Raw genomic sequence first — 25,210 nt, 5'->3', positions numbered from 1 at the left:
CGCCGGCGCTGGGCGCCCCCGGCCCAGCACCGCAGCCCGCATGTCCTGATCTTCCCGGACATGTCCGGCTTTTTAGGATTTCCCCCCAGACGGGGATTTGGAGCCCAAAAAGCCGGACATGTCCGGGAAAATCCGGACGTATGGTAACCCTACTGAACATGGACAATCACATTTAAAGACATGTTAGCTGGTCTTAAAGTTATTTTGTTTTTAAACTCAACTTGTCTCCATCTCTGCTAGGTTAGGTACTAAGTTAAGTTTATCATCACATTAGTTAACACGTTTACATGATGCCTTTTCTCAGTGTAGACGTGACCAGTCTTAAAGAGAACTCATGGGCCACACAGCTCTTCAGTGCTCACTAGGAACTTGATCCTGCACGCACAGGGCTGCGCTGTGTCAGAGACCCCCAGCCTGCCCCCCAGCCTGCACCTCCCTGTCTAGGGTGACCAGATGTCCCGATTTTATAGGGACAGTCCCGATTTTGGGGTCTTTTTCTTATATAGGCTCCTATTACCCCCCATCCCCTTCCCAATTTTTCACATCTGGTCACCCTACCTGTGTCAGACAGGCCCATCCTGCCGTCCCTCCCACACACCCCTCTATTCCCCATGTCAGACATCCCGTCCTGCTCTCTAACACCTCCTCCCCTCCCCCACAGACACCCCGTCCTGCCCCTGAGATATCCCCAGTCTGCTCCCCGCGTCAGAAACCCCCAGTCGACCCTCCCCCCCAGACACCCCTTCCCTGCCCCACCCCGACACCCTCCCCCCATCGTGCGCCCTCCCCGGGGCCTACCCGCGCGGGGCGCGCCCCCAGCCGGACGGCTTTCCCGGTGACACGCTGCCCCGGAAGGGAGCGGGGCGGGGGATCCGCCGCTGCCGGGTGCTGCTGTGTCCGGGTCCGGCGCGGGCGGGGGCATGAACGGCTCGGCGAACCCGCTGCTGGACAAGGAGGAGCACGGGCTGCAGCTGGGGGAGAGCTTCGAGCGGCGGCCCAAGGCCTCCTTTCACACCATCCGCTGTGAGCCCCCTGCGCTCCCTGGGACCCACCGCCCCGCCCGGGATCCTGCACCTCCGGGGACCCCCCGGCCTGGCCCGTTACTCCTCTACCGCAAGACACCCCCCGGCCCACAGCCCCTGCACTCCCCCGCCCCCAGCCCGGGGACCTCCCCGAGCTGCACCCCCTCCGCGGAGAGAGGAGGAGTCCAACCCTGTTCACTTTTCCAGGGACCCGCGTTACACTCCGTGCGCTGGGATCCGCCACTCCCTTCCCCCTGTATCGTCCTCCTCTCACCCAGCTACCTTCCTGCCTCTGAGCCCTAGCCCCTAACTCTCCAATTGCCCCTACCACCCCAACCCCTTACCCGCTCGCCAGGCCCTCTCTGCCCATTCCTCACCAGTCCTCCTTCCTAGGCTCTTACCTGGTTGTGTGGAGAGCAGCAACTTTCAATTGCAAATTTAGATGCGGGGAGGGAAATTAAAGTGAGGCTAGTTTGAAAGTAACTGTAAAAATTACGGGTGGGCGGGGGAGGGGGAAGTGAGTCTCTTACTGAGTGTCAGATCAGATGACATAATTTAAACTTTATATTGTGAAAGATGCAGGGCTCTGGCTTCATCTGAGAAAGTCTGAATAAGGGAGATCACACACAAAGTTTCTTAAGATTTATTGAAATGTCCATCAAAATCCTTCAGTACACTGTAAAGAGTGTGACATGACCTCCCCCATTCCCTCCAAGAGAGAGTCTCTGGCTCCAAATGAGTGATACTTGGCAGCTCTGGAAGATGAGTTTTCTGACAGCCCTTCAAGCTTCCCTGCAGAGGGGGAAAAGCCACTTTTGCTCCTTTTGCCTCTTAGGGTACATCTACACTACAGAGGGGAGTCGATTTAAGATACGCAAATTCAGCTACGTGAATAGCGTAGCTGAATTCGACGTATCGCAGCCGACTTACCCCGCTGTGAGGACGGCGGCAAAATCGACTTCTGCGGCTTTCTGTCGACGGCGCTTACTCCCACCTCCCCTGGTGGAGTAAGAGCATTGATTCGGGGATCGATTGTTGCGTCCCAACGGGACGCGATAAATCGATCCCCGAGAGGTCGATTTCTACCCGCCGATTCAGGCGGGTAGTGTAGACCTAGCCTTATACAGTGGTAGCTAAAGGCCCCTGCCTTCCATGTGGGCAGGAAGGTCCACCTGAAAAGAAATAATATCTGCTGCAGGTTTGAGGCAAAATGTTAGGAACCCTTAGGAAAGGGATAGATCTAGAAAATATAAGGTCTCTATATACACCCATGGTACGCCCGCATCTTGAATACTGCATGCATATCTGTTTTCCCCATCTCAAAAAAGATATATGAGAATTGGAAAAGTTACAGAGAAGGGCAATAAAAATTATTAGGGGTTGGAACAGCTTCTGTATGAGGAGAGATTAAAAAGACTGGGACTTTTCAGCTTGGAAAAGAGATGACTTAGAGGGAATATGATAAGATCTTGACTCGTGGAGAAAGTGAATAAGGAAATGTTATTTGTTCCTTTACATAACACAAGAACTAGAGGTCAGCCAATAAAATTAATAGGCAACAGGTTTAAAACAAACAAAAGGAAATACTTCTTCACACAATGCACAGTCAACCTGTGTAACTCATTGACAGAGGATGTTGTGAAGGCCAAAACTATAACAGGGTTAATCAAAGAACTAGATAATTTCATGGAGGATAGGTCCATCAATGGCCATTAGCCAGATATAATCCCATGCTCTGAGTGTCACTTGCCTTTGTTTGCCAGAAGCTGGGAGTGGACGACAGGGGATAGATCACTTCATGATTGCCTGTTCTGTTCATTCCTTCTGAAGCACCTGGCATTGGCCACTGTCAGAAGACAGGATATTGAGCTAGATGGACCATTGGTCTGACCAGTATGGCTGCTCTTTTGAGGCCAAAGATTAAACTGGTAATTTGGTTATATGTGAGGCAGTATATAACCCAGCTAGCTCTTCATGGCTATATTGACTCTGCAGTTCTATAATAAGTGACTTTTCAGTAAAATGTGCTTGAGTCATATCAGTTTGCAAGTGTTGGCTAATATGTTGGTGCCAATCACCCTTCTGACCAGAACCGTTCTTAAGTAAGGTCTAGACCTTACTTGGCTCTTCTAAAGAGCATTAAAAAAAAAAAATTCCCCCAAAATAGCAAGAATCTTCTAACTAGTATTTTCTAATATTATTTGCACTTGGTAATATATTAGGAGGTTGTTTTAATAGTGACCTCACAGTGCCTTTATCCTTGAACTTCATTCACAAGATACTGTTTTCTCTCCCCTCTCAGTATGAGTATCTTTAAAATTAATAGTTAAACATCACCTAAAGACTAAAACAATATCTAATATTATAACAGCAAAATAATGTGAGGATTTGTATAGTAGATGGGTTGTATTAATGCAGCATATAGGGCTTTTCCATGTAATCTCAGGTCCAATCCTGTAGCCCCCTTATTCATGTGATAAGGGTAACTGGCTTCCTTAGGACCGCTCACCTGAGTAAGGATTGCAGGAACAGCTCTCTGGTTTGAAAGATTCCATACTTCTCACTTAGAGCAATGTATGGCAATATTTGAGTCACAGCTATTTTCCCGAATACTCAAACTTGAATGTAAATCACGTTAAGAGACAATATCTGGAAGGACAAAGACAGTGGATCACATCTTCAGGGGAAATTACAGCGTAAAGTATTTAGAATGCAGTTGTACTCTGAAATGTCGGTCAATGATTGTACCTCAATGAGCTTCAGATCAGATGTATTTACTTTCCAGGCTAGAATTTTTTTTATAAATGCTGGGCCTGAAAATTTAATCTGGGATCAATTATACTGTTGGGGTTTTTTAGTATCCTGGACAATCCATGGAAAATGCTTCTAGGAAAACTTGACTTTGGTAAATAAAATCATGGACTATTTTTCAGGGTCATAAAATTAGTATAACCATTACAAAACTAACCAAGGGTATACACAAACCAGTAAACTTCCCAAGAGAAACCCAATTGTTGGCCAAATGTTTGCATGGCATATCTTCATCTACCACTGACCCTAGGAAAGAAGCCTAGTATTGAAATCCTTTGTCAGTCACCCCAGCTCGTACCATTCCTATACGTATATGTAAGAGGGAGTTATGCCAGACTTGTAAATGAGGAGGCTCTGGTAAAGTGTCAGGCTCAGAACAAACAAACAAACAAAATTATGTATGATACATGCACACGTAGCATTTAATAAGAAATGAGGGTGGGCTAAGAGGCCTGCTCCCTTTTGGCTGCTAAACTAGATTAGGAAATCTTCTGCAGCTGCCCCTTGCTTGACCCAGCAAGTCCACACTGATACATTTGGGGAAACAATAACTAGTAATTGTTAACTCACAAAGTTACTCAGATGTAAGTGAGGGTACAACTTGGCCCTGCAATTAGAACTATTAATTCTTTTGGTAATGCATGAGATGGGGTTAAATCTAGTCGTACACTCACTTTCTCTGTCTGCTGTGTTGTCTCTGTAGTACTAGCAGAGTAAAAATCAGTTACATTTATTTTTATCATTAAACCCAGCAGGTATTACTCTTAGTGACGATGTTAAGAAGGTGCTATTTTTTGCAAACTTACTTTTCATAGTAGAACTTCATTTTAAATTTGCTTTAAGAAGTGGACGTTTTAACAACTAATACAATAATTAAGAGATGTCTTGGCAGTGAATATAACTGGACAGTTTTTTATGCTGCTTCTTAGCGTATGCGCAATGTGCCTCAGGTGGCATGTGACCAGGATTCATCACCAAATTTGTTTTGCTGGTTGGATCATTAGCTTTCCCAGACTGGGTACTGCCAGGGAGTGCGATGTGAAGGTTGATCCATGCCCCCCTTTTTGTATGCTTAGACACTGGAATTGAGTGCCCACTTATGAAAATGTCATTATCTGCCATATTCATATCTGGTTCATGTTCTGATTTTACTTTTGCAGTTTTGTCTAAATCATGTCTGAACTTCATACATTCTGATCATCCGTTTTTGTCTCCTTTATGGCTCAGTAGTGCGGTAGGATAATTAATAGAAAATATGTAAATGTATTAAGAAAAGTTACTGGAGATATTACTTTACACAGAGGTGCAAAGTACATTTTAATCAATCAAAGTAACCCCCTATAAACCAGGACTATCTTAGGGCTTTAAATTGCCTTAGGCATATTCTGACTGTGTCATGCTCCCACTCTCCATCTGGGATGGCTTTGTTAGGGGCCCCCTCTCCCATACAGATAGGGGCAATAGCATGCAGGCCTTCTCTCTGCTCCCCTCTCCCACCTGGAGAAGTAGAGGTAGAAGCCTTGGGGCCCTGACCAGAAATTATCACAGCAAGGGTGTATCTGCATGGGTAGGTGAGCTGGGCTCACTGTATTCTTCTGCTTCTGTCAGACAGAGTTTTCTGAGATCATGATGGCAGGTTTCCTCACAAACCGCCCAGTCCTACAGTTAACAATCTGTTGAGATCCGTGGAGCAGTTCACCACTTAGAGTCATAGAGTTTAAGGCCAGAAGGGATCACCAAGTCATCTAGTCTGACTCCTGTATAACACAGGCCACCAACACCCACTGACTAAACCCAAAACCTGAAATTAGACTAAAATAGTACAGCCCACAGGAGACTAGACTGTTATGTGCCACAGGCAGAGAAGAGGAGGGACTGAGATGTACCAGTGCCCAAGGGCCCCGCAAAGGCAGGGAACTGAGTTTGTGAGAATAAACCGTGATAATCCTGGCAAGTGACCCGCTCTCACATGCTGTGTTGGCTGCTTGTTTCAGACTGTCTTCAGACTCAGATGTCACTGCATTGGTTATACCTGGGTTACATGTTGAAGCCTTTCCTTCACCAGAATAGCTAGAAACTTACTTTTTTTTTAAATTGAAAGATTAAAATCTGAGGTAATCACATGATTTAAGGAGCGGGTATCCACAGAATTAGATCTGTTGTGCCTATGCATTAGTCCAGCTCTTCTTTAAATGGTAGCATTGGCCCACATTTTACATTCCTTCTAATCAGAAATAAAGCAGGAGATGAGTTATCTCAGAAGAGAAACCATGGAGACTCTAGAAACAATTTAGATGTGAAATGTATTTAATACCACTTATTTTCCTCTTCAGATGATTTTAAGCCAGCATCTATAGACACATCTTGTGAGGGGGAGCTCCAGGTTGGTAAAGGAGATGAAGTAACAATTACACTGCCACATATTCCAGTAAGTTTACTTTGTGTCATGATGCAAATTTACCTTTTGACTTTGTAACAAATTCTTATTATGTGGTTTTTAGTATCTGCTAGCCAGGAACATTCTAGTGTAAATGGATTTAAATCTATCCTCTTCACCTTTGATCACAATGCTAAAACAAATGAGTCCACTGTTTGAGCAGCTTTTGCACTGTCTTTCTACTAGCATTTCAGTGTATCATTCTGGGAGAGGGCTGTAAAATGGAATCTCTATACAGTGTTATGTCTGTAAACGTCCAATCTACTTTGCTTACAATTAATCCTTCTTAGTACTCTTTGAAGTACAAGAAGACTTTTAATCCTGAGTGGGGCCCTACCTAATTTCCATCAGTTTTTAGTTCTGCATTTTAAGTATGGGAGTCTGATTATCCTTGACTCAGGTCAAGATCCAATTTTCAGAAGACTGAAGTTATGCCTTTGAAACAGCTCTTTCTGTTGCTGAAAGCTATACAAACAACATCCTGCACCCCATGTTTGCAGAAGCTTCCCCAGAATTCCTAGTCAGTTGCAATGAGGTTAAATCCAATCCCTCCACAAATTATATAGTAAAGATTTATTGTGCAAGGATGATGGACAAGTGATAGTAAAGAATATGGTTAAATGATTGTACATATTTCTGTTTTGATAATAAAGAGTTGAAACAAAACAAAAACTGCACCTGTGTTCTGGTACTGGATTTGTATATTAGCTGGAGAGCTAATGCTAATTACCAATCCAGCATACGTGAATTTATAAACAACATAGATAGGCTTAGTGTAGATAGGCAACAGTTTTCTGCCAGGTTGGAATCCAAATGACAGATCCTCAGCTGGAAAAATTATGGATGAAGCTGATAATTTACACCGGAGAGGATCTGCTCCCAAGAAAGTTTTCTAAATAACGTTACCTTCTTCACTCTTATATGAAATGTTGCCTCAGCTTAATCTATATAGTATACTAATCTTGTTGAAGTAATTCTGAGAGCAGATAACAGCATAATTAATGCCAGTAATGCTGACTTTTGAATTAGAATATTCCCTTTTGACTGGGAAGGGTATTGTTCCTATATTTTTGAAGTGGGTGAATAAGATTGTTTGTAGTGCATCCCCTTTCCAGATGCCTGTTCTGATAAGATTATTTTTAATGTACTATTTTATGAGAATGGACAGCTTTCAGCTTGACCTGTCTCTTCTATATTCTAGAGGGTTTTCCAGTTAACCAAACTGAACACAGTCAATATTGATTTGGAGCAACATATGCATAGTGGCTGCTTTCAATCTAGTTAAATGGACAATTCTCTGAAAAGGGATGGGATATATGATCTCAAAGCTTCCCTTTCTTGAAATGTTGATAAAACAATATAAGAGGGTTCACCGATCTTCTAGATCCTGCTTTATTTCTCATATTCCAACAAACAATTGCACTAGCTGCCTAACAATTGGATGGGATTCAGGTTCCAATTTGTCATTTGAAATTTTGCTATCCCTGACAGTACCACTGTTTGAAGGAGATTTTTTTGTGTCTCTTTCAGTGTGTGGACAGTTTCAGGGATTATGGGTGTTTTGTGGATGTAGTGTTTAATATTTGATGGTCAAATAATTGTTGAGGAATTCTTTTTGTCTCTTGTTTTAATTATGGGTTTCATCACAATCCTGTTAAACTTTAGCTCTTTCGATAAGTGGGTTTTTTCTGGCCTTTGTAACAGAATAGTCTGTAACATAGCATTTTGGTTTCTATTGCTTAGTATTTAGGCATTCCAAACTCTTACATACCTGCTTAATTTTAAGCATGAGAGAGGGACTGTTGATGTGCTTCATTGGATCTTCATTTTCTTCTCTTTGTTTCTCAGCAAAGTTTATGCTCTTCTTTAAATTCCAGGCTTTCCACAGAATAGGGGATGGTTGGATATAAGTTTAGCACAATTTCCATTATATTTGTGCTTTATATGTTTGTCTAACTTCTCTTTATCTGTCAAGGATGACCAGGACTTAACTTTCAGCTTATTTTGTATTCTCTTCAATCCTTTTTTACTTTTCAATTTCTTAATGTAGTAATTTTGTAAATATCTGTGAAGGCATGACTATATGAGAATATGATCTTATCCAAATTGGAACCTGTCTTACTGTAACATCTCTGAAGAATCCATATGCAGGCAGTCTGTATTATTCCATAACCATTTTAGATTAATATGTGTACCCTATTTTTGATGGTGCGGAGAGTTTAAAATTTTAGTTTAAGCGTGAAGACATATTTTCTTTAGAAGAGGGGTGGAGGTGGAAGCTTGTGCTTTTGCACACTGTCCTCAATTCAGGGTGCTTCCCAATAACATGTGTAAAGATTGCTTTCTGTTCTCTGAATCAGGACTCTCTTCTTCAGTTGTAAGTAAGTACCATTCACCTTTCTCTGTAACTATACAGCTATTGTATGTATAAAATCTGAGTAGGTTTCACAGTAGAAAGTATACTTTTGTACACCCCTTACACTAAGCGCATCAATTTTTTGAATCACCCAATGTTAATTAGTATCATAGAGAACCCCCCAGATTGCTCCAGAATGTAGGTCTTCACGCAATAGGTTTGCCAAACAAACAAGCTGTATTTTTTTTTTAAATCAGTTGTTGCTAATGTATAGCATATGATATTTGCTTCATAACATAGAACAGAGGTGTTGTTTTTTATTTGCTGGATTAAATATAAAGGCAGTTTAAATGATGTATTGGGTACACGTACATTTCATCAGGTCACAGCTCCACTGAATGCGTAATTAGATTTATATTCAGTATCCAAACCCAGGATTTTCACAGCTGGTAGAAATATCAGGGAGGTTTCTGATATTTATCAGGGCAAACTAATAAAATTTAGTTGTTACCATGATGGAAAGTAGAACTGTAAATGATAGTAACCGAAGGGTAGATGTGTTTATCACTGCAAAGCCACATAAAATGATTAAAAACATAATAATGAGTGAGGAAGAGTCTGACATAATGCATATAAATGTATTCATCCCTTCTTGAAATGAACAAACACTTTCAATCTAAAGTAAATGATAATGTCTTGATACTAGGCCAAAAGCATGCATATATTCATTAGACTTGTTGTGTATAAATGGCTTGTATAGGTGGGTATAAGCAAATGAATGTGTGCTTTTTCTTTGATACCAGGGCTCAACTCCTCCAATGACTGTGTTCAAAGGAAATAAAAGACCATATCAGAAGGACTGTGTACTTATTATCAATCATGACACTGGGGAATATGTGCTGGAAAAACTTAGTAGTAGCATTCAAGTCAAGAAAACAAGGTAAAACTGGGGCACATACAGTTAATAAGATGAATTCTTGCTAGAGATTCATGTTAATAGGGTCACCTTTAGCTATGGCTATGAGTTTTGTGAATTAGCAGTATTGTTTATTTACTGAGTTTCCTAGACTTTATGAGGACAATTATCATGCCTAAATATGGAAATCTCCATTGTGTCTATGTAGCAGAGAGTAAAGAATTAGTAGATTCTCCGTTATTGAAAGGTGGTAATTGTAACTCATGATTGAACAGTATTGATGGTATAAAAGTTTAGAAGCTGGTCAAAAGATTAGATGGCTTTCAATAATTTCTTTCTGAAGAAGATGGAAATGGTAACCTGTCAAGTGGACGGTGAAGTTGCAAGTAATGGACCTAGAAACTTCCTGAGGAAGTCTAATTATATATAACAATTAGAGTGGGGGAACATGGCTGCATCAAGTTGATAAACAGAGCAAAAATCCAAACCCTTCATGGGCAAAGATTCTGAAAAAATGAATGTTGGAGAAATAAATAGTATGTGGGTAATTGCCTAAAAACTGCTGAGATCAGAACTTCTGTCTGATCTGATAGCCATACCTCAGTACACAAATGACACTCTAGAAAGTGTTCAGATAAAATATCTTTCAGAGTAGTGCTAATATGTAAGTACCTGAAGTCTCTAAATCAAGTTCTTTTAGCAGTGGGGAATGCATATTAGTTGAGTTCTATAGAGCATGCCATTATTAAATATTTTTTAAAAACATGACACATTTAAAATAACCTGTATTACTGCAACCGTAAAAACTTTGATTGAGAGCTCCCAAAAACTTTACAGAGATGCAGGCTGGGACCAGGCTGGCAGCTAGATCAGAGATCTCCAAGGAACAAATCCAGGCTGTTGTACGTGGGGGTAGTGATTCAATAGTTGCCACGCTTTCCTCTGAGTCAATGCCCTACAAGTGCATGAGCGTGATGTTCCAAGGCACTGTGCTATTAGAGGTCATGTCATTCAGATGAGATGTAAAGCTGTTGTCATGATCACTTTGGTCTTTAAAGATCCCTTAGCGCTCTTCGCAAGAGAAGGGGTTTTAGTCTAAAATTCAAAGTGGAGTAATTACATTCTTCCCACGTAAATTCCTTCTGTAGTTTCAGGAGCATAAATCAATATTGGTAACAATTCTCTGCTCTTAGTAACTTTCATCTGATGAGGTACTGTATGTAATCAAAAAGGATACTTCGCGTTGTAAAATGCTGGGTAGGCTTGCTGTGCATCTTCTGATAGTTAGCTGCATTTCAATGATGGATGAAGTGATCCCTCTGTATTTCATGGCTAAATGTTTGTGAAGAGCTTTGGGATCATTCAGGATGAAAGGCGCGATGTAAATGTATTTTACTGTAGTTGCTGATTGTATTAAGAAGATGTTCTTTGCTAAATGAAAAACCTTTACTGCTATTTGAATAGAGAACAAGGTATTGCTAAACCTCACATGGTTCTGGAGCACAGTTAGTAAGGACCTCACTCCACAGTCACTTTACAGCAAGCTTCCCAGGGAAATCAGTGGTGATGCTGAGTGCCAAAGCAGTGTAGGTTTTGAGCAGTATTATATTTAAAATCCATAATTCACTGTATAGCTCTACAGGATGCAAAGTAAATTTGTATTCAGTCTAAACTCATTACATATATATGAATACAGATCTTACTGGAACAAATGAACACAGCTCTATGGCACCACTGACTGTTTTTTTATGTTGTTTCAGGGCTGAGGGCAGCAGTAAGATCCAGGCACGAATAGAACAGCAGGCTGCCCGAGCCTCCCAGCCTTCCTCACAGTTCAAAGCCCCATCCAAGCCAGCAGCTGGGCCCAAAACCTCCCCTTTGAAAGACAACCCTTCGCCTGAACCTCAGCTGGATGACATTAAGAGAGGTAAAGAAGGGTTTGTTCTTTTAAATCTGTTTTATAATTGTTCATTTACAAAGATACATAAGAACTTCAAATTATTAAAGGCTGGTACATGACTGCTGGTTTATAGTCTATGTATCTGATTTTAAGGATTCTTAGCGAATTATTTATTTTCTTCTGTCAACGTAGTCATCCAAAATGTCCCCATCTCTCTGCATGTGAGCATTCCTTTTTTGCTGATAATTTAATCTCTTTCAGACTCTTTCTCCATAAAAATGACATTAACTCAAAAGATGCACATCATCACAGTTGGCTGGAACAGGAATTGGCTGGCTATCTCATCCAGCAGAAAGGCTTCAGGTGTGAGATCCATCAAATAATTGGATAGTGATCAAATTTGCACAATATGGACCACTCTGCTATGTAGTTGCTATATTTATTATGCAGGTATCTTGGGAGGGAAAGGATTGAGTGCCTAAATTAAATAAATCTCCTACTTAAGCAGCAGCAGCAGCAGGCTCCTAATCTCAGTGTTTCTGTATCTGTGCCCAAAAGTTAGGCCTATTGGGGATTGATGCACAGAATCTCTGCCCAAATCCCTTCCACCTGGGTGGTGCACTCCATGGGTATATTGTGGACAATGCAGTTGAAGCGAGGAACTTTCTTTTTTGTTTAATTTATATTTTACTGAAAAGCCAGGTACTTTCTAGGCATATGTTGTATATTAAGACCATATTGTTCCTTTCTCCACTTCAGGTGTTTCCTTTGCATTGTCTTTTCCCTCTGGTCCATACAGCTAGTTTTTTTATGGGCTCAGCCTACGTTAATTATCCTATATTATTCAGCAAGATTTTCTTCAACTTATACTAGTCACTTTATGACATTTTTACTTTAAAAAATCTGAATGTTGGTTGTAGGAGCAGATTATATTCACTCCTGCGCAGTTTCTAATGCACTGAACACCAGGATGTTGATTGAAAGACCATGTTGAAGTCTGAGGGTTTGTTAGTTGCAATTCCTGTCCTTTCTCACTGTGTTTATATCTAATTTTTTATTTTGAAAATTCTTCAAATACAAAAAAACAATCAAACAAGCAGACTACAGGGAAATACATGAAGTTAGTAATCAAATTATCTGGTATGGTTCTAGTTTAGAAAACAAATAGTAGTTAAACCAGGTATGTACTACAGAGTTCTGTTGGCATAGCTGTGAGGAGGTATGACCCGTGACTGACATAGCTGTGCTGGTAGAAGCCCCTACTGTAGACAGTTACACCAGCCAAATGGCACTTTTACCAGTATAGCTTGTTTTCACTCCGTGAGGGTGCAGGGTGTGGGTGTGTGAAAGATTTTATTATTCTGGTACAAACTGCAGCTTTCCAGTATAGCTGCACCCACACTAGGAGTGCTTTGCCAGTATAGTCTTATACCAGTAAAGTGCTCCTAGTGTAAACATAGCCTTAAATAATCATCGGACACCTTTTCAAAAAGGTATACAGCAGTGACTAAAGGTCATATTATTGCAGTAAAAATTACATATTTGTCTGGTGTGACAGTTACTCCAGAGAGAGTCTTCATATTCTAAAATCAGAAGACCTGTTGTACAAAAGTGTGAATGTCCTGGCTGTCTGATAACTTCTCCAGCATCTGAATGTCCCATATTGTAGAGAACTTCAAAGTACCATCTGAGAGATCAGTTGTATTTCACAGAGAGTATCTACCCTTCACATAAAGTTCTAATAGAGAGTATGGATCCATCAACAGTTTAGTTCTTGCCCACAGAATAATTGTGCTTCTATAGCTTTTCTAAACATTCCTCAGTCCTTTCTTTACATAAGCTTCTAACAATGGAGAACTAGAGTACCAACACTTTGACACGTCTTATAATTCTGAGAACCTGTGAAGGGAAAGCACAGTTAAAAGCCATTTGGACACAACGAAGATGAACAATACAAGTCAACTAGATCCAGGAAACAGTCTTCAGTCCTTGGGACTCCTGTATTTCTTCTTTACTCCTAAGAGTTTTAAAGTTAAAGGATTTTCTTTCTCTTATTGTTTCATGCCATCTCCTTCTTGGTCATTGAAAGACATACTTTGTACAGAAGAAAAGTAAAGCATACTGGGTGAGGTTCTCTGCTGTGCCTCTAACAGGTGCAGCACAGAACTCTCAAGTCGTAGAGGGCTGGATCTAAAGTGGCTTTGCACCCTTCTGATCCTAAGATGCTCCAGGGGCTGGGATGCCTCTGATGTTACTAACACAGCTCTGGGATCCTCTCTAAGTTCCAGCAACCACCCCAGGCTGCCCTGTGGGCTGCTGTGCTGCCCAGAATTTTCACAGCACACTGTGGCCCCACACTTGACATGCCTGTCCCTCTGTGGCATATGTGAGGGTCTTTGTGAGGCACCTTTAGAGCTGACTTTGCAGTGCTAGCAGCAGGGGAATCCTTTACCTATTAGTTATGGGGAGGTTTGGCCGTCTTTATGCCCCTGCAGCCCTTTTACACAGAATCAAGGGGCCAGAGTGCAGGTGAGGATTTCATGCATTATGAATACTTATCTGCACCTTATCACATGTCACTGTGCAATGAGAATGAATGATCATATTGTGGTATGTGCAGGAAAAAATTGTTGACATATTTATATAGCATACTTAATCACAACAGATGCATTTTTAATAATGTTGACATAATGTAGGTATACAGTATCTGGAAAAAGTACAAGTTTTCCAGTGTTGCTGGAAAACTATGAATTTAGTGCTTAAAATGTGCTCTAAAGTACAGTTGTACTTTGAAAAATAACTTCAAAGATGACATAATATAATTGCATATTTGTTGTCTCTTGTGGACTTGTAAATCAAATTTGCTGAATTTCAGTGTAAAACATTTATTTATTTTGCTTTCTCTGTAAATTCAGCCTGTCAAAATCAAGTTGTTTACTTCTGTCTAATGTGCTATGGGACTTATGGCCTCATAATGCCAAATGCTGAGGACCTACAACTCCCATTGGTTTTAATTGGAGTTCTAGATGCTCAGTGCTTCTCAGGGCCAGGGACTTCTAGATAAGAATTTTGTTGAAGGTGCATGAAACAGAATAAAATCCAATGCATCTACTGACAGCAGAGAAAAGGAGCAAAAAAGCCCTGTTCTTAGTTACTGAAGTAACTAAGTAGATTTGATTTATTAGTAGTATTTATTATTGTAGCACCTAGGAGCCCTGGTTATGGGCCAGGACCCCATTATGCTAGTCACTGATTTGTTGACAAAGGAGCCAGTGATTTCCTGATTATACTTTTATTTTAATGCAGAAAAAGCTAAGAACTTTTTTGTTTCACTTATTCTTTTAAGTAAATTGCTACGGTTGAGAAATCAAATGCACAAAACTCAAAAGTTATGGTTCCCTCAACAATATCAACTTTGCCAGATGTAGTGCATTCATTAAGGTATGTATTTAACATATGCTACATAGAGAGGTTTTTTAACATTAACTTTTGCATTTCCAGACTCTTGTGACCTTTTCAACCTCACTATTGCATTAACATGGTTTGTTTGTTTGATCTTAAGGAACGAAAAGTATGCTGATAAGCATTTGACTTTTCACAATTAAACGCAGCATATAGGCTATGCAATGTAATCATCACATGTTTAAAAAAAAAAAGTAAAGGCACCAGAACATTAAATCATCCATACTAATGACTGCACTAAAGAATGCCTAGATAAAGCAGGAAGCCGGAAAAAACAAATTGTGACATAAATAAAGCAGATTTGTTTTTCCTTTTGGACCTCGTCTTGTGGTTGACTCAACCACCATCTTTGACAGACTGAAGTAACTGGAATTCAGTAGGGCTCCTAAAAGACCTGTGGAGACTCTGCATGATACATTTTTAATGATATAAGAGCAGTTGTGACATCAGCAAAGACAACATTTTCTTGTCTGCACAGATGAACAATTTAAAATATTGGGTGCGTGGAGCTGAGAGACGAGACTAGAGATATCTGAAAGGAAACTGCAAGCCCAAGAAGCAGCAATTGATTAGAAAAAAAGCCCCAATTGAGCCACTTATCTCCCTTCCTAAGTGCTCTCTGTTGCTGCTGATAACACCTCCAACTTCCCAGCCCTGTCCCCCAGGCTCACAATCTTGATGTCATTTTCTTGCTCTCCTTAGCCGCACACATCAAAGTTGGCAACAAATCTTGCCACTGTTTTCTCCAGGACATCTTTCTTTCCACTCCTGATGGCTAAAACACATCTCCATGCTCTGATCATTCACTGCCTTGTCTAATGTCCTCCTCACTCACCTGCCAGGCACCCATATTGCTCCCCTTCATTCCATCCTAAACACAGCAGCCAAAACTATCTTCCTTGCCCATCAGATCATGTCACTTCTCTCTCTGAATTATTCGATTGGCTCACCCTTGCCCACCATATCCAGTTCAAACTTCCCATCCAACCTCCTCTCCAGCCTTCATCTTTACTGAATACTGTCTTGTTGCAGACCTCCTATCCTCTTCCTTCCACCAGTGTTGCCAACCTCTACTTCTCTTTCATCAACGTCTTCCTCTCCCTTCTGTCATCTTCACACCATCTTCCATGCTGCCTCCTTCAGACCCTAAGAGCCTCTTTATGCCCCCCACCATGCTGTTGTCAGAATATGTAGCCAAACGATATCTTGTAAGATATATGTAAAAACTCTTGACATGGTGGTCGTTAATATTATTGCATGATGTATGTATGGTTAGTGTATAAATAATTATGTCTGTGCTGGAAATATGTTCCTAAAATATGTTCAGATCAAGCAATCTGAGTAGAGCAAATAAACAAGTTTTTTGTAGACAAAGGAATGTTGTTTTGCCAGTTTGCCTGGGTCTCCGATGTAAATTGAGCCAGGTGAGGACAGAGTACATTTACATCTATGGTAAACAAACTGATTAAGCCAGTCAAAAAAACAAATTGATTAGAGGATGAGGAAGACAGGATGGCATCTACACACCAGCAGAGGACAGGAACTGTGACTGGGTTTAATTTTCAAAGAATACATTTCAAAGGCTTACTGGACTAGAAAAAGACGGGGAGAGAACCCCTTTTTTTATCCATCTCTTAGGGAACAAAGGGGACAACAAGCTCTGATTCTGTGAACTGGAGATGTTGTAAGTGAGAGAGCTGTTTAGGCAAAGGCTTCACTAGCTAGAATTAATTTTTAGGTACTAGAAAGCATGTTTTGTTTTGTTTGGTTGTAACCATTTTCTATTATCTCTGCTTAGTATAACTTAACTATCTGTTCTTTGTTCATAAACTTATTCCTAGTTTTACTGTAAACCATCTCCGTGCTGTTCTATTGAAGTATAGAGCGAGTCCTCAGCTAACCTAACAAGCTGGTGTGCGTACTGTCACTTTCAAGATTGCACACTTAACAATTTCTGAGAGTATCCAGTCAGAGGGACTGGACACTACAGAGAGACGTCTCTGGAGAACTCAGGAACAGGGGTTCACTGATTTGTTACCTGCAAGACAAGGTTAAGACTGGCAGAATCTCAAGGAATTTGCTGGCGAAGCGAACAGACTGGTGTGTCAGGGAGCTCACACGTAATCTGATCTCCAGCAAAGCTCTCCCTTGCTAAGACAGAGGGTAACAGTGGCTTATGGTTCTGTGCTGCCCTGAGAAGAGCACCACACTCCTATGTTGGAGGGCCCTCCCAGTCTCAGTCTGCCAGGTCATCCCAACTTCTCATTCATATCTTCCACATATGACTCGCTTCTTCCACAAGGCTTATAAACAAGGAAATGGGTGGAAACCCCTTCCTCTAGTTCTCCCAGTGCATCTTTTCTGTCCATTAGATTCTCAGCTCTTTGAGGCATAGACTGTGAATATTTGCACCATGTACATATTTAGTGCTCAGTGAGTAGTTATAATTATCAACTCCCTTGATCCAAAGTATCACTTGAGGCATGTGGAAAATTTACCAAATCAAGCTAGGGCAAAAGATATTCACATCTGTGGGATTTCCATTTTCCATTGTGCTTAGTTTCCCCAAGTTGCTTAGTTTAGACATTGAGAGATCCTCTAGACCTGAAAGTTGTTATGGGATTCTAGAAACATGCAGTTTGGGAATAAATTGAGAACCCAGACTTGGGAGTGTTCCATGTCCATTTCTCAGACTCCAGCATGAAATAAAATTCTAAAAGCTGCAAGACTAAGTGGGGAGGAAAATAAGAGAGAAAGAAATCACTTTTGAAAGATATATTACTCCTGCCATTGACCCAGTCATGTAAATCTAACAGAAAAAGATGACAGATTTTTTTTAAATCTAAAAGATTGAACAGAAATGGCTGTCTTGCAAACAGATGAACTGTAGGTAACATTACCAGTATGTTTTGCCTCAGCAGCCAAATTGCAAAAACAACCTCATTTCCTCAAGAAGTACAACTTCATTTAGACACTCTATTGCTCCATTGTATAGGTATAATATTATTTTCCTTAATTCCAGTTGAATGTAGCTGACTTAGAAATTGAAAGGTAGCAAATTTAAAATTGAAAAAAGAAACTTTAAGCAAGTGCATAATTACCCAATGGATTTCATTGCCAAAATACAGTGGAGGCTGAGAGCTTAGCAGGGTTCTTTAATCTTATTTCCTGACCCTGTAGGGCTGTTGTATCATCGGGCATCTGGAACCCTCTCCTTCCCAATCAGATACAGTATTTAGCCTTAATTCTGAAACGTTCGAGATCATGAAGTTTAATGTCATGGCATTTTTATGTATAGAAAAGCTCTGTTCAAGGTCATTTTGGAGATACTTTACACACAAAGGATGGTCTTGTGATTCAAACACTAGAGTAGGACTCAGGAAATTTGGGTTCAAACTCTGTTTCTGCTACAGTATTCCTATGTAACCTTGTGCAAGACACTTAAATTTTTCTGTGCCTTAGGTCCCCATCTGTAAAATGGGGATAATACCTGATTTCTCCCACTCTTTGTATTAGACTGTAAGTTCTTTAAGACAAGAACTCATTTCTTAGCTTGTGTATATACAATGCCCAGCACAATGAGTCTTGAACTCTGAAGATTTTGGATGCTTTCATAATATAAATAATGCTAGCTTTATTATTTCTCTCCCTCTGATCCCTATACCTTTGGACTTATGGTAAGTAGATGCTTAATGTTACTGGTGGAGGGATACACGTTGTAGTCCCCACAAAATGTTCAAAAAATCCTTCCAATAGTTTTTTAGTAACATGGAATATTCAAATATACAACAATGGTGTGATTAGGGATGACTTATCTAAATCCTTGGTAAGTAATGTGACTATTCCAAACTCTTGCTGATATAACTTTCATATTACCATTGGAACCACCAAGAAGAGTGCATGGCAAATCTAAAGAACTTCATAACTTTATTGTTGTATTCCCCTTCTCTCCTAATTGTAACTGTCACTTGTTGCATCTGATACCATTTTCAAATGAGCCTGAATCCCACAGGTTTTTCTATGGAATTTAGGCTCCTAAGTCACTGGGTACTTTTGAAATTTGTACCCATTGTGTCAACTGTTATACCCTGACCCCAAATCATTTACATTTGATGCCTGTTTTGTCTGTAAAGTGCCTGGCACATTGAGCACTCAGTTAATGAATAATACAGTAAGGAATGGTTTTAAAAATAGAAAACATATAAAGTGGTAGTGAAAGAAATGAAGTTTAGAGAAGCAGTGATTATTACCTCTTCTCTAGATTCAGCTGCAGCACTTAGTTGTATGTATCTTTTGTATGTATCTTTTGTTTTCCGCCCCCAATTCTCTCCTTTTGATTTGATTTTAGACTTGTTCATTGTGCTTGGTAAATTATACTTGACAAAACTGTTGCATTTTAACATTCCCTTCCTGAAATTCACAGAGGCCTGTAAATGTTTTGACCCAACAAATGTCATCTTATTCCAGAGCTAAGAGCAGAGGTTGAAATTATTGAACAGATGAGTAGCAGCAGTGGTAGCAGCTCATCGGACTCTGAGAGCTCTTCTGGGAGTGATGATGAAAGCTCTAGCAGTGACGGGGAAGAAGCTGCACGCATTTCCCCCTCTCAGCCACCACACCAGCAGTACAACAACAGAAATGCTGTTGCTAATGGTACCAGCAGGCCACAAGGAAGCAATCAGCTAATGAACACTCTCAGTAAGTAAAGTTTTGTGTGTTGTTGCTGTGGGAACCTGTGTGATGCCACCAAAAGGCATGGTTTTTCTAAGCAGGTTTAGATACCACTGTAGAGTATAGTTTACCAAAAAGTTATCCCAAGCAGTTGCATGCATGCAGGTTGAAATATGTGAAAGGGAGACCTTATAACAAAAAGCTCTCATTTATTTGAAGGTATAGAGCAAGGGTGGGCAAACTATGGCCCATGGGCCAGATTCAGCCCGTCAGGGCTTTGGATCTGGCCTGCGGGATTGCCATCCCTGTGGTGCCACGGGCCCCACGCCACTCCCGGAAGCAGCCGGAACCATGTTCCTCTGGCCTGGGGGAAGGAGGTGGGGCAGAAGTCTCCGCGCGCTGCCCTCACCTGCAGGCACCACTCCCTGCAGCTCCCGTTGGCTGGGAATGGGAAACCACGGCCAATGGGAGCTTCAGGAGAGGTACCCATAGGCGAGGGCAGCGCACGGAGCCCTCTGCTCCCCCCACCTCCCCCGCCCCCAGGGGCTGCAGGATGTGGTGTTGGCCGCTTCCGAGAGCGTCACATTGTGGGGCCAGGGCAGGCAGGGAGCCTGCCTTAGCCTTGCTGAGTGCCGCTGCTGGGCTGGAGCCTGCACCCCGCACCCCTCCTGCATCCCGCACCCCAACCCCCTGCCCTGAGCCCCCTGCCGCACCTCGCACCCCTCCTGCATACCAACCCCTTGACCTGAGCCCCCTACAGAACCCCAACCCCTTGCCCTGAGCCCCTTCCTGCACACTGCACCCCGTCCCACACCACAGCCCCCTGCCCCAGCCCTACATTCATGGCCCTGCATGCAATTTCCCCACCCAGATGTGGCTGTCGGACCAAAAAGTTTGCCCACCCCGGTATAGAGGCTACTTAGGCATCAAGGGCTTGAGCCAAAACCCAAAAGACTCCCATCAGCTTCAGTGGGTTTTGGAGCTGGCGCTCAGTGTGACTGGGCAGCAAAGCCCCATCAGGGAGGAGTAGGATACAGACGCTCCGCAACTTACGCAATCGTTCCATTCCAGAAAGCCTTGCGTAACCCAAATTTAACATAAATTGCAAACGCATATTGTGCAAGCATAAAAAACAAACAATTACAACATTTTCTGCTCTAAATCAATCTTCTTTCGCTTACGAGCTGGTCCTGCACTTGCTTTCCAGGCATGATTTGAATGCAATAATAGGGTGAAATAACAGAAATACAGTATCACTGAAATAACACGAGACTGAGAGGCTGTGAGAGCGCAAAGCCTTCCCTTGTAGGAGATGCTACTGCTGTATTCCTCCGCACACCACACTACAGTACAGTACTTTGCATTTCCGTACTCTACGCAATATTTTCTGCAACTCGAAAATTTTATTTATGCCTTAGGGAACTTTCTGTGTAAGTTGGGTCTTGCGTAACCCGGGGAGCGTCTGTACACTTGGGGGAGGGGAAGAATTGTTTTTTAAATTAACAAAAAAAAATCTGAGCTTTTGAAATGCGGGATTGGGTGTATATATAGTAAACCCCTTAGTGAAGTTGGTTGGGGTGTGTGTGTGAGTGTGTGTTTTAGTTAGAAGTTGATATAGATGTATAAAGGACGTGGAGTTAACTTGTAATAACCAACGAATACTGCATGTGACCTGGTTATTGGAATAATTACTGCATGGCTATATTGGGTTAATGGGATGCTGACTATCCCTGGGTTAGTTTAATTTAATAACAGTGCTGTTAAACAAGTAGGAAGGTGACACAGTACCTAGTGAGCACCCTCTTGTGACCACTCACTGGGACTGCTGTGAGGGGAATTCAACCTTCTGTGTCCCTGGATGGTTTAAGCTTCTAGAGCAGGGGCGGGCAAACTTTTTGGCCTGAGGGCCATATCCGGTTTCCAAAATTGCATGGAGGGCCGGTTAGGGGAAGATGTGCCCCCCAAACAGCCAGGCGTGGCCCGGCCACCGCCCCCTATCTGACCCACCCCCGCTGCTCGCCCCCTGACATGCCCCCCCACCCCCCCCCCCGGGCCCCCTCCCCCCTCCCCCCCCCCCCCCCCCCCCCCCCCCTCCCCCTCCCCCCCCCCCCGGGACCCCTGCCCCATCCAACCACTCCTTTTCCGTGTCCCCTGACCGCCCCTGGAATCCCCACCCCTGACTGCCCCCAGCCACCCCATCCAACCCCCCCTCTCCTTCCTGACTGCCCCCCCAGAGCCCTGCCCCCATTCAACCCCCCTGTTCCCCGCCCTCTGACCGCCCCGACCCCATCCACACCCCCACCCCCACCCCCTGACCACCACCACAAACTCCCCTGCCCTCTATCCAATCCCCCCACTCCCTGCCCCCTTACCGTGCTGCCTGGAGCACTGGTGGCTGGCGGCGCTACAGCCGTGTTGCCCAGAGCAGCAGGATAGGCAGCCGTGCCGCCCAGCTGGAGCCAGTCATGCCACTATGGAGAACAGAGCACTGGGTCAGGCCCCGGCTCTGCAGCTGCGCTGCCCCAGGAGCTCGCCACCGAGAGCATTGCGCTGGCGGCGGGGTGAGCTGAGGCTGCAGGGATGGGGGAATAGCAGGGTAGGAGCCAGGGGCTAGCCTCCTGGGGTAGGAGCTCAAAGGCCGGGCAGGAGGGTCCCGCGGGCTGTAGTTTGCCCACCTCTGTTCTATAGCCTCAGCAGGCTACAGTGCTGTTTTCTCCCTGGGCCTCTCTGGCACATTTCCTGGGCACTGACTCTGTCTTCTCCTCTGCCCATCTGTTCTATGCCCCCAGGCCCAGCACTGACCCCTGAGATAACCCAGTTGTTCCAACATACCCCTCTCCCAGAACTCCATCCAAGAGGTGTGAAGCTTCTGGTTACAGTTTAACTCTCTCAGGGGCATGCGGCAGTTGCGAAGCCTGAAACACCCACACCTTACACAGAGCGAGCATTGTGCTCTTTTACTTAATCATACACCACATAGGAGAATACAGATCATACAAAACAACAAACATCTTACACCAGCGTCCCTCGCTAGCTCACCGTTCCCTTGTGAGTCCTTGGGGACCATCGGTGTGGAGGGAAGCAGGCAGGCAAGATGTCCCCTGCCTCACACAGGCTGTTGCCTGCAGGCTGGTCTCTATATCCTGAGACCAAGTCTAAGGGTGGGAGAATCATGGGATTCCACCCTGAGAGAGGTGAAGGTACGAGGCCAGCATCTAAGGAGGGTGCATTCAGAGAGGTCAGAGAAAGGGTCAGAAGTGCAACTAAATTATGCATCACACTCGCTCAAATGTTATCCCCTCCTGTGTTACTGTGCCCAGCCATTCTCCTAGCTATCCCACCCGTTTTTCACTGCTAGTTTAAACGCATAAAGAATGTGAGGATGTGGAGGAACTGTAGAGAGACCCGCTCCTGTCCACCATAAGAGATGGACAAGGGTGAGGAGATTATGGCTAGTCAAATTGCTGTATCCCCTCTGTGGTTCCTCCATATGCTCCTTGACAAACTGGACCTAAAATGTGTGCTATGTGCCCATGGTTTCTGCAGCAGATTCGGGTAAATTCAAACATGGAGGGTTTTGGTGAATTAAATATGAAAGTGAATCTAATCTTCCTTGATTAGTCCAGGATGTAGAGAGAAATGTGAGTTTTGCTAATTAGTATTTAGATCTTCACTCAAGGCCATATCCAAAGCCCACTGAAGTCAGTAGAGTCTATTCACTGACTTAGTGGGCTTTGGATAGGCCCTTATTTAGGAGGTCAGATTTGCCATGCTTGGAATGTGCTTGAATTTCAAAGGCTTGATCCAACATGTGTCCATGGACAAACCATTGATATTTCTGTAACATGAAGACCACCTCTACAGGGGAAGGCTTGCCATAGCATGGAAACCTCCCAAAAATGTTAAAAAGGAAATGAAACAGCCACTGTCTTTTTTTTTTTTAGTAGCTCCCTTGCAGTGGACCTGCATTTGAGGGCAGGAATGTGGAAGATGATAGGGCACATGTTATAGGCCAGCTTAAAAGAAAGCATGTACATTACCCAAGAATGAAGAGGACATTTCTCATTCTCATGTTCACCAGAATGCTGCAAGAGAGGTGGCAGACAGTTGCTATATAGCAGTGGTCCCCAAACTTTTTCCATCATGCCCCCCCTTGCCCGTAATGGAACCTGTCTGTGCCCCCCAGGAACCACAGCTGGGAGGGGGGCCGGAGCTGCAGTTGGGAGCCATGGCCAGGGGGCCAGGAGCCATGGCCTGGAGCTGTGGTCGAGGCCAGGGGGTCACAGTCGGGACTGGAGCTGCGGCAAGGGCCTGGGGGCAGGGACAGAGCTGTGGCTGGGGACAGAGCTGGGTGGCACTCCTTCTCCACCCTCCATGGGGGCTGATCCAGGCACTGCTGTGCTCTTCCCTTCCCTCCCGCCCCCAAACTTTCCTCTGCACCCCCTCCAAAGAGGGTGCGCTCCACAGTTTGGGGACCTTTGCTATATACTATGAGGACAGTGTAGGGCTCTGGGCCTCACTGATTCTGACCTGTCTGTGGGCCACAGAGCTCCTTGGTTTCCCCTTCCTCACTGACTTCTGAAGCAGAGCTATCAAATAGGCTCAGCCCAATATTCTTGAGCTGCTGGCACTTTCCTGATTTATCCCCAGGCTAGAAGGGACCACTGTGATCATGTAGCCTGACCTCCTGTATGACACAGGCCATAGAACTTCCGCATAGAACAGCCCCATCTTCACTACTGAAACTACTAGCTTTAAAAAATGGTTATTTTAATAGTGTAGATGGAGCCAGGGACTTCCCTAGTGTCCTGCCCAAAAGTCATATATGGCAGTTTGGCTGGGTGGAGGGTGTGGAATTAATTTCAAAGCTGCTGAGAAGGGGAATGCTTCTTTTTGAACAGGGAGTAGTAGCCTTTGTGGTTGTGGAGCCAAGGAGACTCAACTTTGCCTGGATTGGGCCTTAAATAAACTCTGTGCAAATTTTAATGTTCTTGAATATGGAGAATGATTATATTAGACAAACTGCTGAGATGCTGTTCATGTTCATTTCTGTGTAATTCTTATTTAAATCTCCAGTTTAAATACAATAATTCTTAAATTTGAATATAATCAAAGTATGAATTAACTTCTGACCTGGTGTTCTTGTTTTTTTGTCCCCAATAGGAAATGACTTGCAGTTGAGTGAGTCTGGAAGTGACAGTGATGACTAGGGCTGATGTTTCTCTTTTTCTGCTGCATATATATGAAGAACTAATTTACTTTTCAGTGAGCCCAGTGCTGATGAGGGAATTGGCACGGGAATAGCTCCGTGCGTAGAATTTTAATAGAAGCAATGTGTAACCTATGGAATATCAAATATTATCCTAAACAGAAGCTGAGGAGGATTTTACTTTGTTTATTAAGTGTATATTTTATGTATATTCTTAGTCTTTTAAAGTTTTAAATAGATATGTACAGTGGATAAGCCAGTCTGTGTCCCTGACTACTGTTGATCTGTAAAGCATAATGCATATTCTCTTGATGTAATCTAAATGTTTCTTGTTCATGGGAGAGGTTCAGTGCCGTAGTACATTAAGGGAAAGTGTGCGTTTAGGACAGACGTGAGCCAACAATTCATTAAAAAACCCGTGTGGGA

At 43.0% G+C, this 25,210-nt stretch overlaps 2 protein-coding genes across 6 annotated transcripts in view; one reads left to right on the top strand and one right to left on the bottom strand.

The window, feature by feature from the left end:
• METTL6 (methyltransferase like 6) overlaps positions 1-938 on the bottom strand; it is a 10,447-nt gene extending 9,509 nt beyond the window's left edge. The window contains exon 1 of one of the 5 annotated variants that reach the window (XM_034760891.1): positions 799-938. The gene's annotated coding sequence lies outside the window, so the exon portion shown is untranslated. Of the gene's footprint in view, positions 1-221; positions 476-798 lie in introns of those variants that run through there. The other 4 variants (XM_034760895.1, XM_034760892.1, XM_034760890.1 and 1 more) reach the window with 4 other exon arrangements.
• EAF1 (ELL associated factor 1) lies at positions 889-25,210 on the top strand. Its single transcript, XM_034760896.1, has 6 exons — positions 889-1,023; positions 6,167-6,261; positions 9,430-9,566; positions 11,303-11,469; positions 19,372-19,602; positions 24,739-25,210. The coding sequence occupies exons 1-6, from the start codon at positions 921-923 to the stop codon at positions 24,783-24,785; spliced, it is 780 nt and encodes a 259-aa protein (XP_034616787.1). The 5' UTR covers positions 889-920; the 3' UTR covers positions 24,786-25,210.

Source organism: Trachemys scripta, chromosome 2 (assembly GCF_013100865.1).
Source record: "Trachemys scripta elegans isolate TJP31775 chromosome 2, CAS_Tse_1.0, whole genome shotgun sequence".
Lineage (NCBI taxonomy): Eukaryota > Metazoa > Chordata > Testudines > Emydidae > Trachemys > Trachemys scripta.
The sequence above is the reverse complement of the archived record's forward strand: the minus strand, read 5'-3'. Positions and strand labels throughout refer to the sequence as shown.

What these genes read in the sequence shown, in the direction of transcription:
- EAF1 (XM_034760896.1), top strand. Translation starts at nt 921, where the DNA reads ATGAACGGCTCGGCGAACCCGCTGCTGGACAAGGAGGAGCACGGGCTG. An exon ending in CTCCTTTCACACCATCCGCT is followed by an intron (nt 1,024 to 6,166) that starts GTGAGCCCCCTG and finishes TTTCCTCTTCAG; the next exon opens with ATGATTTTAAGCCAGCATCT. An exon ending in TTACACTGCCACATATTCCA is followed by an intron (nt 6,262 to 9,429) that starts GTAAGTTTACTT and finishes CTTTGATACCAG; the next exon opens with GGCTCAACTCCTCCAATGAC.